This window comes from Polistes dominula, unplaced genomic scaffold, assembly GCF_049000335.1.
Source record: "Polistes dominula isolate Pdom_NZ unplaced genomic scaffold, Pdom_raw_medaka contig_37, whole genome shotgun sequence".
NCBI classification, from domain to species: domain Eukaryota; kingdom Metazoa; phylum Arthropoda; class Insecta; order Hymenoptera; family Vespidae; genus Polistes; species Polistes dominula.
In genome coordinates this window covers 2428599-2449124 of record NW_028301169.1, presented here as the reverse complement: position 1 = coordinate 2449124, position 20526 = coordinate 2428599, and the positions used below count along the sequence as shown (strand labels likewise).

Sequence of the window (20526 nt, the reverse complement as noted above, 5' to 3'; positions counted from 1 at the left end):
TTTAAGAGTAGTTTTTTTTTTTTTTAATTTTAGTATAGTTGATAAATCAATTCTTTATGTGTATATATATTTTTCAATAGAAATAGTTTGTTCAGTATGAAATGTTTGATTTAGAATTAATAATAGAATGTTTCATCTTTTAATAATATATATATATATATATATATATATGTAAATGTTATATAAATCAATGTAATGTCACTAGTACTAGGGATTAAAGATATCATCCATTTAAGTAGATTCTAAAATTAATATTTATATATATATATTGTTTATCATATGTAAGTTATGCTGTACTATCTAAGGAACGGAAACGTGTTTCCTTTTTAGCAACAGTCAAGATTGATTGTAAGATTATACAATGAATGATGTAATGATGTTTGAATATTCCCAGGTAAATTTGCCAAAAGTCATTGCCAATCGATCACACAAAAATATACAACATTAAAACATGAGAATGTTACTTACAGGAAGTTTGTTAAATCAAGATAGGTCAGTTTTTGGTAGGTCGTGGTTATGGTCACTTGACGTAATGATTCAGATGTATTCAATTAGGTACACGTTTGTAAAGGAACTGGTTTAGCCATTATTAATTACTTTACGAAAGATTTACATGTCTGGTTAATTAAAAAAAAAAAGAAATTTCAATGTTTAGGTACTTAATCCAAAAAATAATAATAATAATAATAATAATAAACTATCTTTACGTTGTCATGGAAATGATTGGTTTCATTTTTCTTCTTTTTTTGTTTCTCATATCGTAAAGACAATGTCACGTTCAAACTCATTATACTTATCTATATTTGTATGCTAAATACATTTATAGATATATGTAGACAATAAATTGAGTTATAAAATTATAATAAAAAAAAAAAAAAACATTTTAAATTGGATCAAATATGAATGACAGATCGTGCAAAATAAATATAATAATTAAATGAAATTAAAAAAAAAAAGTAAAAATAGGAAATCGTTTGGTCTCCATCGCTTAAACAATGTTATATTATTTATCGATACATAGAATTTATCAATGATACAATTGGCTAACAAGTATTTCACTCGGTCTAGATTTTTTTTTTTTTAATCATTCTTTTACATTAATTCTGTTTATAATGTGTTCCTATTATATTTTATAGTTTTTTATTTTTTTATGATACACGACGAAATATATTTTTCGTATTTATCCTCCTGTTGCTTTGGTATTTACGTGCGTATATTATTATTATAATTATTATTAATATTATTAATATTAATATTTATTTATTTTTTTATTTTTCTTTATAACGCGACACGGGTTACAATTGTTGATTTAAAATACAATTAAATATAATACGTACATATACATATAATAATATTATTATTATTATTATTATTATTATTATAGTTATACATTAAAGTGTTTTTTTTTTCACGTTTTTTTGTTATTGTTGTGTTGTGTTATATTTAATAACAGTTATATGTATAATTATTTATATAATGTTTACAGATCAGCAGCGAACTAAATTAAATTACAGTTCTTTCTCTCTTTGTTTCCGGACGATTAGGATTCTCCAACGAGGATTATTATTTTTGTTTTTTTTTCATCATTCGTTCTTTCATTTTATTTTTTTATTTTTTTTAAATAGATCGTATCATTCATTTTACGCACTTTCAAATGTTCCCGCGCTTTCAGTGTTAGGTCCACGTGACGACGAAAAATTGCCGCGCTAAATGAATTTTCCTATTCGAAAATCAAATTCAATGATTTTATTAATTATTAGCATTTTTTTTTTTTTGGGTCTTCATTCTAAATGACCTTGATTTATTCTAACGAAGAGAACAAAAATTATGTTCCTTCTAGTTTCTTTTTTAATTGTTTTTTTTTTTTTTTTTATTATTCTCTGTATATGGATGCTTTTTTCTTTCTTCTATTTTTTTGTTGCATCGTTAATTTATTTTTTTATTCATTCATTCATTCATTCGTTCGTTCGTTCGTTTCATTCATTCGTTTCATGAAATTACATCTTAAACGCAAATGAGTATACTAATCGCGGCTTTCAATTTGAAACTATTGCATTTTTGGTTAGCCCTAAAATTATTATTATGTATATATATATATATAGCCTTATAGAATTTTTTCAAATTTTTATTTATCTTTGTCGAATCGTGACGAATAAATCTTAGATCTTAAATATGGCAATGAACTTCATTGCTTATTATTTTTTTTTTTTTAATGTTAACTACATACTTTCATATCGCGATAGGTATGTTTAGCGCTCATCATAGACGTAAAACGTAAATATCGTCATAGTCATCATTATTATTGTTTAATGTTAATTACAATAAGACTTGTGTGACAAGTCGAATTTATTTGGAAGGTTGACGGGAGCATGCAGACAAAAATTATTTTCGTAAAACTTACTTTTTGCTGTTTTACAATCGATTTGTTTGTTTGTTTGTTTGTTTATTTGTTTTTTCATATATCGATATTGAATATTTAAAGAATGATTCAAGTTTGTTTTTTTTTTTTTTTGCAATTTCTGATAAAAATGCATTTCTTTTCAATTCTTTTTATTTTATATATTCAATTTTGTTATATTAAAATATTAATTATAACAATTAATTCAATATTTCGATGGTTAAATTTGTTTAATCTTTTATTTTTTATTATTGTTTTTGTCAAACAATATTGAATTGGTTGGTTTTGAAGCATGTATCAAAACAAATAATAAAATTTAAATAATAATTATACGTGATATTATTTTATAAATAAATATTTAAATTTGTTAACATGTTTTACCGAATTAATTGTTATATTTAATATATTTCAATGTTATTTTTCTTTTTTTTTTCAATTCGATCTCACTTCGTTTATTCGTTTAACCCCTTGAGTACTGAATTATTTGAAGATTTTTATTTTAATTTGTTGCTATTTGGATTAATATGTCAAAGTAATACATTATCTTTCGAATATATTTATATCGATGATATAAATATATTTTTGCAATAACATTTTAATTAAAAAATATCAATAAATATATCAATAAAATAAAATACAAATATTTATATATTTATATAAGTATCTTAAATTCAAAATGACGAGTCAGACTCGTCTACCATAACTTCGTTCAAGTAAGCAGATGACGAGTTTCACTCGTCAAATATACCCAAAGGGTTAATGTCAATTTGAAACAAATTCTTTTGTAATACTTTACAAAATAATTATTAATGTTATTTCATTTGTTCACATTTCATACGACGTTTGAGTTCAACAATATTATCATCATAATCATCATCATCATCATCATCATCATAGTCATTTTCATACTTATTATCTATCATCTTTATAAGACTCGCATGGAAATAAATAATATCTCCTTTATTTAAATAAGGAGAATAAAGGAAGGTGGAAAATTAACCACGTTCCGTGCCAAAGTCCTTTTTTACCTGACTTGTCATTCAGACCATTTAATTTTGTTTCAACAAAATCAATCGTTACATTTAATTATTAATTATTATAAATATAATTTATGTGCTTTGTTTAACACTGCATTTTGTATAATGCATCAATATTTTAATAGGAATATTTTTGTACAGAATGAAATTTGTTATAGCACATTAAATAATTATGTCTAATGGTAAGTGTACACCACCGGTGATGCACGTGGCACGGAACGTGTTAATCGAAGCTTTTCACATACCATGATATTTTTATAAAACTAATAAGACGTCATAGGTGGCAAGCATACATCAATTTTTGTTTCGATAATTTATTTTGCTATCTTCTTTTTTCATTTATGAATCAAAATTAAATTCTAACACAAAAGAAATAAAAAACAAATAAAATATACAAAGTAACAAATCGTGAAATTATTCGATTAACTATGACAATTATTTTTAATCATTATATTTATCTTATTTTTAAAAGAAACTATTTATTGAATAACTTTATTTATGATTTAAAAAATAAAAATATAAATAAATGCAAATAAAGAATGATATTATTTGGAACAAAATTGAATGATCAATTTAATCAATACAAATCTTTGAGTATCAACTTAAATTAAAAAAACTATGTTTATTAAATTATTTACTTTCTCTTTTCGTTCATTCATTATCATTCTTTCATTTCTTTCTCTCTTTTATTCTGTGAAAATTATCATGTACACGTGACTATTATGCGTACACACTAATTAACATTCTCGCTATAACGTAAAGAGCCTATACATGCATCGTATAATTGTTTATTTATCTTTTTTTTTTTGTTTTTGTTTAATTACTTCTTTATTTTATTTTATTTTATTTTTTTTTGTCATTTTCTTTTTTTATTTAAAGTTTTTTTTTTTTTTATCTTCCATTATAACGCTGATTCTGAATCGCAACAAACAGTCGTATGCGATTATGCGTATTTGAGATCACGAGCTGGAAATAACATATCTTGGTGCAAGCTTCCAGAAAAAGAAACTCGCCCAAAATCCGTTTAAGGTACCAACACAAACAGACGTTTAACACCGTTGATTGAAAAGCTTTTTCGTCGTCTTTTTGTTTTTGTTTTTTTTGTTTTTCGTTTTAAAGACTCTTAAATGCATTTTTTATTTCTTCCTAATTATCACGTTCAAACTTTTCATTTACTTTTTTTATTTGTTTGTTGTTATTATTATTCTTTTTTTTTTTGGATACTTCATTTCGAATTTTTTATCATTTTTTTTTTCTGTATATTTTCAATTAAAAATTAATTAATTGTAAAAATAATAAAATAACATTATTACAAAGTATTCTAAATGATTGTAAGTTTTGTTGAACGTTTTAATTGAACGATAAAAATGTTTATAATCAAAGATATTTAAGTATGTTACTCAATGTTATTTAATTATGTAAGAAAGAACAACAAAAAAAGTATTAAAAATAATAACAATTATTATTTTAAGACAACGATCAGAGTAATGACCATAAATTATTATTATTATTATTATTATTATTATATCTAATTATCTAATAATAGCATATACTTGGCTCATTCATTTGGAAACATTTTTTTAACCTTAATTATACATTTAATTATTTAAATCTTAGTAGAGTATAAACTTATTATTAAACGTACTTTGTTAAATTTCTTTTCTTTTCTTTTCTTTTCTTTTTTTTTTCTTCCTTATATTTATTTGACTCATTTTTTTCTTGACCAGAGTTTTACTTAATAACTAGGGACTAGGAGCACACTCGCCACGTATTCTTCCATTTAAGGAAAGAAATGTTTAAAGATCAACAAAATCAATAAAATAACTTAAACTTATTTGACTAGTCTTATAAATATTTATATATATATATATATATATATATATATATATATATATGAAATAATAAAATTAGAGAATGTTAAGATTCACATGATCATTTGTTAACATATACATTAATATTTCTGACACATATGTGCCCATAATTATAAAAGTGGTCTAATTGTAAGTCATGTAACTCTTGTTTCGAGATATTTAAAGATTTCTATTTGAACATTAGATGAATTCTATGTAATATTGAAAAAAACAAACATTATCTAACGATTCATTTTTGACAATATCGTGAAAATTATATTGAATTTATTTAGTTTAAAATAATGTGGTGCTTAATAACTAATAAACTCATTTTTTTTTTTAATTTTGACTTTGATCACTTTCATAATTATGGGCACATACAATATCAAACGATTATGTGAATCTTAACATTCTTCAATTTGCATATTTCATATGGAAATCTTCTTCACTTCATTATTCATATATTTGTATTAAATTTACATACTAAATTGTTTACACTCCCAAATATTATTTGACATTGTTTTTCAATCATTGCAAAAGCAAATTTCTGAAATTAAATTAATGAATTATCTGAAAAATTTCATTGCAGCTTTCTTCATTCAATTGCACTGACAATTTATTGTCAGTTTTTTAAACGTTTAACATAAACAAATAACGGAAGCTTATACATTTATATATTAAATTAAAATATTTTGAAAATACTTATAAGTATTATCTTTTCTTATTATTAATTACTCTTTATATATTTAAATATTTATTATATAATTTATATATATATATATATATATATATATATATATATATATATATATATTGCTAACATATATTACAATTTTCTTATCACCTTAATGATATTTTTACTCTCTTAGATAAATTTCTTATCATATTTTTGTTTAATTTGCGATGCACCATTGAATTGTCGATACCTTTGTCAATTATTAACGATTCCTATGATTGATAACTTTGTAAAACCACGAACACTATAATTATATGTTACGTCATGTCGAGATACGAATATTTCAAAATTCAAATTGGATTAGTTTCTCACGATTGGCGTATTTAATTGCAATTAAAAGTCTTAATTAACTCTTGTTATCTTGTTAGTCACGCGATAACAGTCATCTTCTTTAATAACATGATTAATGCAAAAGTAATTTTTATAAATTATCTTCATTGTAAGATTTAATTGATTTTTTTTTGTTTACAGCTGTATAATTAATTATTAATAATAATTATTTATTATAATATTTATTTACTATTATTATAATAATATATATATATTATATATTATTATCATAAATATAATTTATTAGATTTATATATAATATAATTATTATATAATTTTAATTATAATTAATTATAAAATTATTAAATTATATTATATAATTTATTATAATATTATAATAAATGTAATTATTTATTATATTTATTAATATTTTATATAAAAAATATTATATATATATATGCAACATAGTTGAAATATTTCAAGAATAAATCATTTTTTTTCTTATAGAAAATATTTTTTAATTGAATTATTTAAATTTATCATGAGAATCATAATCAAATTAGAATTCGTTGGTTCGATCTCAAATCATGCAACTGACGAATTATGTGAATGATTACCAATTTGTTTTGTTTGCAATCTATTAAACGTAGGCAGACTAAAGACTAGATAACAATTATTTTATTATTATTATTATAATTATTATTATACTAATTGCAAGCTCTAGAATAATATACGCGAACGATCACGAATACTACATAACGAGACTTATATATCTTTATTTTTTTTTTACTTTGTTTTTTATCCTATAAATATTTCACTCTGATCGTTATCTCGATGTATATGTAATCGATGTATAAAACATAATAACATAAAATGAAATATTTCCTATAGAAAATGTATATATATATCTAAATTAAAAAAAAAACATTTTGTTTAGATAATCTGATAAAATGATGACTAGGATATTGAAACTATATTTTTTCTATTAATAAATAATATAATAAGTAACCTTAATAAATAAATAAATGTAAAATTATAAATGCTGTTAGATTTAATTTAATTAATAAATTAATAATATTAATAATATTAAATAAATAATTAATTAATTAATAATTTGTTATTTTGTTTTTAGAATTGAATTATTTGTATCATAGTTTGAATATCGTTGTTTAAATTTTATTATAGTTTGATAAATGATTGCAATATTTTTTCAAAATTTTTATCGAATGTTCTTCAATTATTATTTTTTAGTTTTTTTTTTTTTTTTATTATAATTATTGGAATATCATAAAGTCTTTGAAACATGACGTCCATTTATCCAAAGCCTTTCACCGCAAGTGTTTTTCTACGACTTAGCAAGCTAAGCTGAACAAAACAGCAGTATTGTCGTCTCTTATAAATTAATTTTTATTTATCTCATATTTACTTTTTTTTAAATATTTTTTTTTTATTAATTATGTACTACGTTTTGTGCGTGTAAATAGATGCAAGGCGTTTCGTGAGCTATAACAATTATAAATTGAAACAAATAATTAATTTAAATTAACAAAACTCCCCCAAAAAAGATATAGAATAAAAATTCGTGTTATTTAAATAATCTATTATATTTTTTTGTTCATTTATTATAATAAAAAAAAAATTATTAACACTTGCAAGGTTGTTCTGTACGATGTTATTAACAAATTTCATTCATTATTGTTTTATATTCTTTCCAGTTATTTCGTAGTCGTGTCGTGTATTGTATCAAATAGTTTGGTTTTTGTTGTTGTTGTTGTTGTTGTTGTTGCTTTTGATCGTAACAGATTTATGTCTTTGATTTCGAATATTAAGTTTGTTAATTATTAAACTTACGAAACAGCCTGTGAACCGATTTACACACGATCTTTCATTTAAACCCTTATACAGGCAAATTTTGCAATAAGTACAATAGCAAAGTCATTAATCGACTTAACAAGCAACTTATAGTCAGCGAATAACAACGCTTCGTCGATCATATTAAAGAGAACACCTTTCTCTCTTTTTCTCATCATAGTTATTTCATAGACATAACGATATCGTTTAATATCAGTATTATCATACACTCTTGATAAAGTAGAACAATCACCACCTCGTACGACCTCGATGAATTGACAACGCTTATTAATAAAAAAAAAAAAAAAAAAGAATTATTCCGAAGAATCGGAATCTGATTCAGCTGGTGTATCAGAAACTTCACCGTGAGTTTCTGGAGTTGTTTCAGGAATTTTTTTAGTTATCGTTGCTGACAAATAAGCACCTGGTCCCTCACCTTGCGTATGCTCGATACCAACTCTAAATGTATTCATTACAAATTTAATTATAATATCATATAAAAATATTTATTTAATTAAATATATTTAATTATTTATCAAATTATTTTTATTAATATAATAAATAATATTATTATTAATTGGCATTATATATAGAAACTCGAAAGTTCATTGTCAATATATAATATATTAATATAATTATTAAATTGTTTATTAAATATATATATATATATATATAAAAGGACAACAATATAAATGAAATTAATTAAAGGTTTTACCTGTATTCGTGTCGAGACAAATTTCGTACGTATTTTTCCGGTGGTGAATCACTGTCACTATTTTGAAAACTCACACTCCTAGCAGTCGTATGAGAAACTTGTGTAGCCGGCATGGTGAATTCGACGTAACAATATTCGGCTAAATTTTCCGGTATTTGATCGTAGGAAGTTAAAGCCATGCGACAAACCAATTGGTGAGTTGTGTATGCACCTTTAAATATATTACAAATAATTATTACATTGAGAACGAAAAATGAACAAATTATTAACTCATTAAATCCCCTTTCCAACTACAAGCAATTTAATTTAAATTAGTGTGTATCAAATGTTTAAAAAAATCTAATCTTTATAAGATGAATCTCTGTTTGACCTATTTAATCTGTTTAATCTATTCTATTTGTTTTAATAAAATAAGCTCATGATTTGTATAGTAAATAAATCAATTGGTACTTGGTGCAATCAATTATGATGATTTCAACCATTAAAAAACTAATTGGTGCTTTGTGTATGCACCTTTAAATGCATTACAAATAATTATTACTTTAACCACTAGCAATTTAGTTAAAGTTAGTATGCATCAAATGTTTTAGAAAATCAAATCTTTATAGGATGCATCATCAATCTATTTAATAAATAAAATTGGTTGTGTATGCACCTTTAAATGTATTTCAAATAATTATTAATTTCAACCACTAGCAATTTAATTCTAATTAGTTTATCAAATGTTTTAGAAAATCTCATTTTTATAAGATGCATTTGTTCAACCTGTTTAACCTATTGAACCTGTTTAATCTGCTTTATTTGTTTGAATAAAATAGGCTCACAATTTGATTAGCAAGAACAAAATCTGATTGTAAGATGATTTTTTATAATACCTTGTCCTTCTTTAGGTAATCTAGGCATTCTCCATACAATAGCACGATGTTGATGTTCATATTTTGCTTGTCCAGATGTAACTTCCATCAATTGTGGTTCTAACGTATCAACAGCACCCAAAAATCTTTCTATACCTTTGATCTTACCGGTTCTTCTATGAGCCGATTTAACTGAACCGTACCTAAAATGTTTCTCTACCCTAAACAGATAGATCCAACATTCAGGAATTGGGAAACGCACCATCACATCTTCGCAAGGAATTTGACCGAGTTTTCTTGATGCAAATCCTGGTACTAATATATCCGCTCTAAGTTCAACCTATGATTAAATAATTATCATTAATAAGTAGATGAATAATAAAACAAATAATTAACTAAGGTTTTATTTTTAAATTTGTTATAATATTATTGATCGTCTAGCATGCATTTATTAATCATAAAAAAAAACCTTTTACCTTGTTACCGGTAACGCACATTACTGCTTTTAATTGAAGCGGTAATTCTCTATTTTTAGGTGGTCTTACTCGAAATCTCATTAATTCGATATAACATGCATCGGGTGGTTTGAACCTTCAAATATCGATTAGTATTTAGATTAGTCAGTTAAATAACATACACCCAAAATCTCAAAGGTTTAATAATTATTAAGTTAAAATTGTGGATGTAAAGGAAAACAAATTAAATATAAAAAATAAAACACAAAATATTATTTACTTAATAATCCTCGATTTTTCGTATTCGTCTTGTTGTACACAAGAATGAAATTCGACATTTTCTAAACGTATCCATTCTTCGGTTATGACAGGTATAATGTCGTGTCTTCCAACAACTTCTTTACCTTGACGCCACATGTCATTTATTCCCAATTCAACGTCAGGCATACCTTAAATCATTATTACATGCCAATTAGATGTTATATCAAAAAAGGTTTAAAAAAAAACAACAAATGTAAATTACCGGTCAAGAAACCTAAGAAGAAAAGACGAACACGTGCTATTTGTTTATCTACGTGACCCTCGGCACTTTGTTCGACGTATAATTCATCGACCACGGTTATTTGAACTTCTTCCATTTTATAAGTTAATGCCCTTTCTCTGTGAGCCGATAACCTGAAAAGGGCTTCTTCGATGGCGCATGAAAATGTTTTCATATCCTCATAATTTTGAGATCCCAGTTTGAATAATTGAGATATCTGAAGATGATAATAATAATGATTCATTTTATGACAGTTCCTTTCTTTTCAGTATGATAAAATTATGATAAAAAACAATAATATTTACCTGTGCCGCATGTTCAACGGGACGACCTAATTTTTTCAAATCGCTACCAAATTCTTTGACACCCTGATAATCACCTTGAATTGCATAAGCAGCAAACTGTGAGAGTTTGTTCGTCAAACGTTCGGCTTTGGTTACTTGGCCCGGCCTAACTCCTGGACGTTCTTTGTAAAAAATATATTGCAATTTAACCGTGAATATTTTTCCATATTGATCGAATTGTTGAGCTCCAATATCCGAAACGGAATAACATGCCAAAAGTGGTAACTCTTGGAACGGATCTTTGTCATCTTTGCCATTGAACAATTGAAGAACTGGATTATCACCCTGATAAACCAATTTAACGAATATCTTTTTCCAAAATCGTTGTCCAGTGATTTTCTTTTTATTCGGTTGACGTAATTGCATTTCCCAACCGTCACCGGTATACGGAACACGTGGAAAATCTTCCAAAGGTTGACTTACATCTTCATCGAACAACGGAGTCGGTGGTGTTTCCTGATTTGATAAAAATTTGCTTTTGACACTGTGTATATCTCAGAAAAATTTGATCATTCTCAAAGTATTGATTACAAAAAGTTTACCTGGGAATCTGTTCTAGTTATTTCAGGTTGAGCTGTTTCTGTAGGAACAACAGCTTCTTGAACAAATCCAGTTGCTTTATCGAAAGGATTAAACCGTGACGTTGAATCGGCGTAAGCTGCATTTTGTGGACTCTTCGGTGGTGGTGCTAAAACTGGTACCGGTCCAACTTCAGATTGAGTAAGCTGATCACCTTCTTTAGGTCTAATAAATCCAAAATTGAATAATAAATCAAGTTAGTATAATTGAAAATAAAACATCAGCCTAGTGTTAGTAAATTTTAACTTACTTTATAAAGACACTGAAGTCAGGTGGTTCGTCAGAGTCAGCGGAATCTGTTCGTTTAACTTTAGTTTCTGCTTGTGGTGGTGCTGTCATACTTAGGAATGAATCAAAACCATCGTTTTCTTCGAAACCGGTAGCACCAGCATCTCCACCGCCTGACGAATCTCCCCATACTGAATCAACATATTGCAATTTAGTTATAATTTGTATTAAAAAGAAAAACACATACAGAAAAATGTAATGACACTGTACCATCGCTAGACGTATCCATCGCAGTAGGTCCAGTATTACCAAATGCATCTAAGAACGGATCAGTATTCGTTTCTGGTTCAGCTGCTTTGTCAAATTTCGATGCAAAAGCATCGAACGCATCACCGGTACTTTCAATAGCTTTAGTTGTAGCAGCAAAATTATCTAATTGAGTATCGGATCGATAAGTATCGGTTCCGGGATATTCAGCAGCCGGTATGGGACTGGTTGAAATTAAACCACCCACTTCTTTAGTGGGTTCGTTAAAATCACCTAGGAGATCGGAAGAGAAAACATTTTGTTGGGTATCCGTCATCGAAAATATGGGTTGACTGATTGGTTGCGTCATCGTGGTTGCCAAAGACGTTGTGGCTGGTGTTTCGGTCACCCCATATTGTGCAGTGCTTGTGCTGTCGGATATTGTGAAGAAGGGAGAATCGGCTGTCGTTGAAATTTGTTCGGTAGATGCAGTTGAAAATAATTCCGTAGCCGTTACGGAAGTTATTTGGGCTGTGCTTGTTGCAACAGATGCTTGTTCTGAAAAATCTAAATCAACGACCGATTGATTTTCCGTTTCTTGAATAGGAAAGGCCATTGCTGATGAAACCGATGGTCTCTTTTCTGTGCTGACTGATTTAGTTTCTGAATAATAAGAACTGAATGCACCTTCCGTTGGAGCAGTAGAATCAATTTCCTGATCGGGTATATTAACAAATGGATTTTCTTGAGTAGTACTAGTTACTGCAACGTCAGTTATCAAATTTGTAGTATTTATTGTGAAGGTTGCCGTTGCCGTTGTGTCAGTATTCGGAGCATCGAATAAATCTAAAATATCTTGACTACTTTTTGGTGGTTCTGCGGCCTCATTGTCATAGGGTATCAAGTCCGGTACGTTTCCATCAACGTCTAGAAAATCGGCAAAACTGTGTTCAGGTGTTGGTGAGGGTGAATGCATCAGAGTTGGACTTGGGGTTCTTGTAGCTTGCAATCGATCCAAAAGATGATTAGATGTGGCATCCATTGCGCCTGTAACCGATAGGATAAGGTCTTTTGTGTTTTTCGGCGGTGGTGGTGGTGGTGGCTGTGGCCTGGGTGGTGGGGGTCTAGACGGCGGTGGTTTTTCATTCTTCGCTTGTACAGGTGGTGGTATTGGTTCGCTAGGCTTTTCTTCCTCTACTTTTGTGTCCTCCGATAAATGAAATATATTTTCTTCGCAAAAGGAAGCAAAAGGATTCGTTGATTCTACGTTCACCGGTGCTTGATAAGATTGATCACTTGTAATATTTAAGAATGGATTTTCTCCGTGCTCCGTTGTTGCCCCACCTGTGAAGGATTCCAAGAAAGGATTTAATTCTTGTTGGCCAGCAACCGAGTTGTCCGGCTCGGACGCGTAGTCGTCCATTAGGAATGGATTTCCACCTTTTGAATCCATCTTGATTAAATTAGTAAATGAAACAAGTTTAATAAGAAAATATCGATCAGTCTTAAACTGGATGATCAATTAACGTTTGTGTAATTTGTTTTTTTTTTAAGGTTATTGCATGAGCTCAGATTCGAGTATTTTCAGTTCGGTTTTTCCTGGTCCAATTGTAGCAAAGCTCGTATCAAATGGATCTATATCGTCTTCTAACGTGGTGTCCTTGGACTGAAGTGGAGTCAATACTTTTGTATCTAGATCTTGATCGTTCGTGCATAGAAAATCTTTCGATTGTGACACCTCGTCGGCTCTTGGATTAAAATCTTCTTCATCCGTCACCAACGACGTAGCAACAATCGAACTTAAACTTATAGGATTCGGACGTACTTGTTCGGTTATTTGCTCCAGTTCGCTTTCTAAGACTTTCAATTCTGCCTTGCCAGGTAAAATATTGACGGCTATGGAAGTATCGAATGGGTCAACATATGAAATGTCTTCTTCTTCTTTGATAGTTTTGGTCTCCACTCTAGGAGTTAGGGGTTTGGCATCGACTTCTACTTCAGCATCGAGCAAACTTTCACGTCTAGTAAGTTCCTGTTTTACCGATTCAGTTTCAATTATTTCTGTCAATGGATTTGTGGTTGCATTAACAACAAATTCTAAATTATTAGGCCTGAATGAAGTAGCGGTGAAATCACTTTTTCTTCTTGAAACTTCTTCGTTCTGTGATCTAGGATTAAATTCGTGATCGCTAACGCTGTGAGATAATTTTGATTCTTGTTCCAATAATTCGGATTCGATTAATTTCAACTCGGTTTTACCAGGTGTTACTTTAGTTACAAAACTAGTATCGAATGGATCGATATCAGCTTCTTCGTCTTCAGGTGGCAAACTCTTTTCAATTGATTTTTGGGTGTAATACGGTGTCAGTGGTTTCGAAGGTAACGATTTTTCTTCGTCAGTGGTTGTTAGAAGATCTGGTCGGTTTGATGGTGTCGGTAATTCAAAAGCAACGCTTTTTGTTATTGACAGATCAATAATTTCCGGTCTAGAAGCTTTTCTCCCACGATTATTGGATATGTTATCAGGAATTTGTTCTTCCTCCTCTTCTTTCTCGAAGTTAACTTTAAATTCAGTTTTAACCGGAAAAACAGGTGGACTTGGTCTTACAGGAGGTTTCACGACAGGTGTTGCCGGTGGTGTTTCTCTTCTAGGATCAAAATCGTCGTCGTCGTCTTCGACAACGTTGACGTTGACTTTGTCAAGAACACTGTCAGTCTTTGGTTGTTCACCAAGAAGTTCTCTTTCAAGAAATTTCAACTCCGTTTGACCTGGTGGTATTTCCTTGATCGCTGATGTATCGAAAGGATCAACATATGTGAGTTCTTCAACTGGTGCTATGGGGGGATCGATCAAATTCAATTCACTTGTCGAACTACTTAACAAATCTGTTTTATTTACATTACTATTTGCTTCGGGTTTGGGTAAACCTGTCTCGTAGTCTCTGTTTAAGCCAGCAGGATCGGTCAACGATATGGAAACCGTAGAAATCGGTAATTCTTCTAATTCTTTTTCGATGAATTTTAGTTCAGTTTTACCAGGTAATATATTTTCTGCAAAAGTAGTGTCAAATGGATCTTCCTCGTCAACGAAAGTTGCTGCTTCGAAACTAGCTTCGATGATCTCAGTTTGGAAATCTTTAGCAATTGGTTCTTTCTCACCGAATGGATCCTCAGCTTCCTCGAGTTTAATCGGATTATCAGTGGGTGCGGTTAAATCAAATTCGGCATCATCCAAATCAGGAATTTCTTCCAAAATTGTTTTCTCTTTGAGCACTTCGAATTCAGTGATATCGATCGTTTCTTTAGCTTCTGTTGTGAGTACTTCAGTTTCTTGAGAAGTCGCAGGTGTGACAGGTCTCGGTAATACCGATGGTAATTTAGTTAGATCTATCGGTATATCCGGTAAATCGGAATCGTCGTCTAAAAGTGTTTTCTCAACTTCTATCGGTTCTGCAACAACACCTTCGGAATTAAATCCACCTTCCGATTCCTCAAAATCGTCCAACAATAAATCCTGTTGTACGACTGATTTCTTTTTACTTTTAGGAGGTAATTTGCATGTACTCACATGATCGATTCTACCGGATAAAATTTCAACCGCATTACCAAGACTGACTAACTTGTTGCCCTTTTTATCGACTGTTTTGAGTACTTTTTCAGCGTTGGTTGTGTCAAACGGATCGTCGTCTAAATCTTCTTTAACAGGACTGTCAGGTATGTAAGCTAATTGTACGTCGATATTTTGAAGAACGTCGACGTAAGTAGTGTCAAATATATCCTCGTCTGCGGAATCCTCTTGTTCATCCTCGTCGTCAGGAATCTCAACGAAACCGTTTTCACTGACCAATAATTTGTCACCTTTACTGGATTCACCATCTACTGCACCACCATCACCTGGTTCTTTATTAACGAGATTTCCTTCTTCGTCGAAACCAATCCACTTCTTAGACGAGGATTTGCTTTTTTCTCTTCGTCCTGTTCCTCTTCCTCCGATTTATTCTTTTTCCTTTCTTCGACCAAGGCCGGTTTACGTTGGAAAAAGGATACCGATTTTATACGATCTAGATCACCTTGGGTCTTTTTTAACAAAGAATCAACACCCGCCGTCAAAGCCTCGAACTTTTGCCACTCGTCGGAGCCAGCATTGCCGGCCGCAACTACAGTTTCACCAGATTCATCGGCTTTCTGTTCGGCCCGCTCTGCTCGCTCCGCACGTTCACGCCGGTAACGCTCGAGTTCCTCCGGGTCGAACTCTTCCTCCTCGCCCTTCTTATTTTTCTTCGACTTTTTCTTCTTTTTCAATCCCTTAGCTAGCTTGTGCATTCTCTAAGACCTACCGTTTCGCGGGAGAGGCTTCTGAAATCAATCAAATATACTCAAATCATTCAAAATATTTAATCATAAGCGAAATAATAAGCGTCATTATCAAACTAATTTGATTTAGATTATTATTTAGATGAGATACATCTAGTTTTTCTAATAATTTAATAATTATCTACTTTATTTCCTAATTTTTATATATTTATAGGTTAGAATTGTATTAACATCTTATTTAATCCCATTCAAAATTATTTTAAAGTAAATATTCATTTAATATTCTGTTGGTAGTTGTTGTTTTATTGTTTGATCACTTTTTAGGATGATTGAAAATAATTGGAAAAATGTATTACAATTAGAGAAAATGATCGGTGAATTATCGAATATCGTCCATGTTGGAATAAATCGATAAATTGACAATTTCTTTTCATTCATTATCGAGTTCATTTGATTTAGATTATTCCTCAAAGTTTAGGTTAGATATTTAGTTCTTCTAGGAATATTATAATTTACTTTACTTCCTACTTTTTATATAATTATAGGTTAGAATTGAGTTAATATTTTATTTAACCGTATTCAAAAGTATCTTACCGTAAATATTAACTTAGTCATCAATTGACAGTTAGTTGTTTGGTAAGATAATGATCGAAAATAAACTACGCGTTTTTTCCCTCCACGATTATTTGATCACTTTTATGATGATTGAAAGTTATTGGAAAAATTAGAGAAAATGATCGATGAGTTATCGAATAGTCGATATTGAAACAAATTGATAGATGATAATTTAAATTCTTGACAATTTTTCCAAACGTGCGATAAATTTAACGAGACAATAATTTAATGAAATAAAAAGGTTATGAATAATAAAAGATTATTTTCAACGAATGAATGTATTTACCATGACGATGACTGTTACATTTTGAACTAAATTCAGACACAACTATCTCATAACACTTCTGTTGACATTATTTAAATAAGATTATCCCTTACTGCCAGATTGATTTACATTTAAATAACAAGAGTGTACACGTTACTACTTAGAATTTTATTATTGAGCTGCTAAAATATGATTTATTCCCATAAAAAAATAAAACATGAAGAAAATAATAATTATTATTAATTTATTATATTTAAATAGGAAATAATTAATTAATTTATGATAAGAAAAAAAATGTATTAATAACAAAATTATATTCCATTGGTTAGGTGACGTTGAAAACGTCATTCGTCTCGTTAATCTTCAAAACGTGATCTATCTCATTATCTATATTTGCTGAACCGACGAAAAGGGGTGTATAATAATCAATATTTTGATACAATATCACCAGGACAAAATCCTTTAATCCAATCCTCATTCTATCTGATTATTTTCTATTTTCAAATTATATCAAAACTCTAATAAAACTCGTGAAACAAAAGTAATCCCCCTTTAAAAATTTAGTTTGAAATTATAACGCGTGAATTAATTTCATGGAATATTTTATAAAAAAAAAAAAAAACACCCTTATAGAATTATAACTTGTCTCTAAATTAAATTGTTACGTCATAATTTGTTTCTTGTGCCGAACAAAACCATACTTTGGAAGCATGAAAATCTTTTACGGGTCATAGATTCGTTTCGCACGGTGGCAGTATATTCACTTTAGTCTTACAAACACACAAGTGTATTTATATGAATACACATATATACTACACACATATACAGATAAATGGACATTGTACACGTGCCTTGGTTTCAAAGTTGAATCGATAAACGAAAGAAGAATAAGGGCATCGTGTTTTTTATCCCCCACATTTGTGACAATAAACGAGATTATTCAAAAGTTCCGAAATTTCAAAACTATTTTTTTTTTTTTAATTTTTTATTTGTTTATAACATCCATTGTCAATAAAAAAAAATTAATTAAATATTTTTAGATAACTTTTGTGAACCAGAATATTTTTCTTTTCAACTTTTTGTGTACTTTTGTTCATCTCAATTCAATTTCATCATTTTTATTCATTCTTTTTTTTTTTTTAACTGCGAATAAAAATAATTGAATTTAGTTTAAAACGTGGTCAATACATTGCAAAACGTATCGTTAAAGTATCGATTAGTTATATTGGTTGCATCACAAGAGACAAAAGACGTTTCTGACGATTCGGGGTAGAAAGGGTGAGGGGAGTGGAGGTTGAGGGGTCGTTCTCGGGTATCTTCGAACCCTTATTCTTCCAAAACAAAATCTTACCCTACATTCCACTCTCTCATAATTATTTTCGATTAAATACTCTAATATTCGAATTTACGAAAATATTATTAAGCTAATCAAAAATAATTACGTAATAATTATAATCAATTTAATGTCACAATTGTTACTTGTATTTATTCTTTGTTATATTGCATACTTGTACTTTGATATTGAATATGAAATAATTCAGTGTGGGTGTACATTTGATTGATTAGCAACTGCGCGGAATTTTGTGCTCAGTTGTAGAATAATAAATGATTTATTTCAAATGATCATTTTGTTTCAATTAGATTTATAAAAAATTGAAATTTATAAATGTTACAATACAACGAACTTACGATTAGTATTTCTAGAAAGAATCTCATGAAATTCTAGTTTTAGTATCATCCAATTATACATGTGTTATGTATAGATACGAGAAAATGACGAAATCTGAATGAACGTGAGTTTATAAATGAAAAATGTCGTCGAACTCAACATGAATCCTATTTTTTGTTTGTTCCATATGTTAATTGGATCAAACATTTATTAAAACTAGAATCAATTTTGACGAAAGTTATATAAAAATGAGGCCAGTAAAACAAGGGGAATATAAAAGAAAAAAACGAAAAAAAAAAAGAAATTTTGACTTAGTTTTATATTTAGAACGATCGAAGAATGTCTGTTCTGCGTGATGTAACGTTGAAGAAGAAGATGAAGAGAAAAATAAAATAAATATAAATTTTGACGATGAAACGTTTGAAGAAAAGCTTTGAAAAAAAAAAAAAAACGGAACACGTTTCAAAGTAAAACGATCATCACCAATTCGATGACGACGGTTGCTATGTCGATTTATATCCCATGATACTTTAAAAACAACGTTAATCAATGATCATAAAATTAATTGTAAATCTAAAATTGAGTTAATTACAAACTAAGATAACTTAATTCTCATCAACTTCTGTTTTCTAGCAAATACGTTTTATAAAAACACAAAATTTTCTTTCGTAACATATAATTGAAAAAAAAAAGGTGGTAAATCTTTCAGGTAGTTGATACGATTAAGCATGCTGCATATGTGACAGATATACACATACAAACACACACACATACACGGTGCATGCCTAAAACGTCAGCGGTTTGCTGAGAAGGTTTCGATCAATCCCACAGGCTCGTGTTCCAGAACGTTTGATGGTTCCTAAAAAACTAGTTTACTAAATCGAGATAAAAAAAATCTATAAAATGTTTCGTAACTGATACACACACACCTAGCTAAAAACACCATAGATGCAGAAAGAACCACATAAGTAGAGATAATACTATTGATACTTACGAGTTGCGCCTCATCAGCCACATCGATAGGGTGTACATTTTTTTCGCGTCATCACGGAAGAAACTTTCCTCCTCCTCCTCCTTCTCCTTCTCCTCCCTTTTCCAACCTCTTCCACGAAATATATAATCGAAGTTTAAAACGATAAAATAATACGAGTCTCGTTTATGATCGTTCGTATCACTCGAAACAAATTCAAGAAAAAGGGAATTCCCCTCCTGTGAAATGTGGGATGAAACGAATATATATATATATATGTGTGTGTGTAGGTGGTTAGAAGAATAAAAAAAAGAGGATATATAATAAAATATAGGATCTAACCGAAAGTAAACGATGATGGCTGGCGACTTTTGGACACTTCACCAATGAAGTTGTTGTTTAATTTCGTTTTTCTTTTTTTTTTTTTTTTTTAATTCTGAAAGAAACAACAAAAAAGAAAGAACTAGTATATCGATGTAATATGTCGTAATGTTGTAAAGTAAGTAAGTAAGGAAAGTAAGCTAGCTTCCCGTAACCGAAAGCTAAGGCAACTCACCTCGTACTCTCCTGCGGGCTGAGCTATTTCCAG

The 20526-nt window shown here is 29.0% G+C and overlaps 1 protein-coding gene across 1 annotated transcript; it reads right to left on the bottom strand.

Annotated features, from left to right (window-relative positions):
* Positions 1-980: 980 nt before the first annotated feature.
* LOC107069414 (uncharacterized) lies at positions 981-20499 on the bottom strand. Its single transcript, XM_015326713.2, is given in 14 exon segments — positions 981-8601; positions 8858-9068; positions 9733-10051; positions 10188-10302; positions 10447-10615; positions 10690-10924; positions 11013-11507; positions 11594-11795; positions 11881-12049; positions 12129-13623; positions 13663-16068; positions 16071-16460; positions 19962-20176; positions 20280-20499. Coding segments are annotated over 12 exon segments (6318 nt in total). The 5' UTR covers positions 16428-16460; positions 19962-20176; positions 20280-20499; the 3' UTR covers positions 981-8456.
* Between the last annotated feature and the right edge of the window lie 27 nt (positions 20500-20526).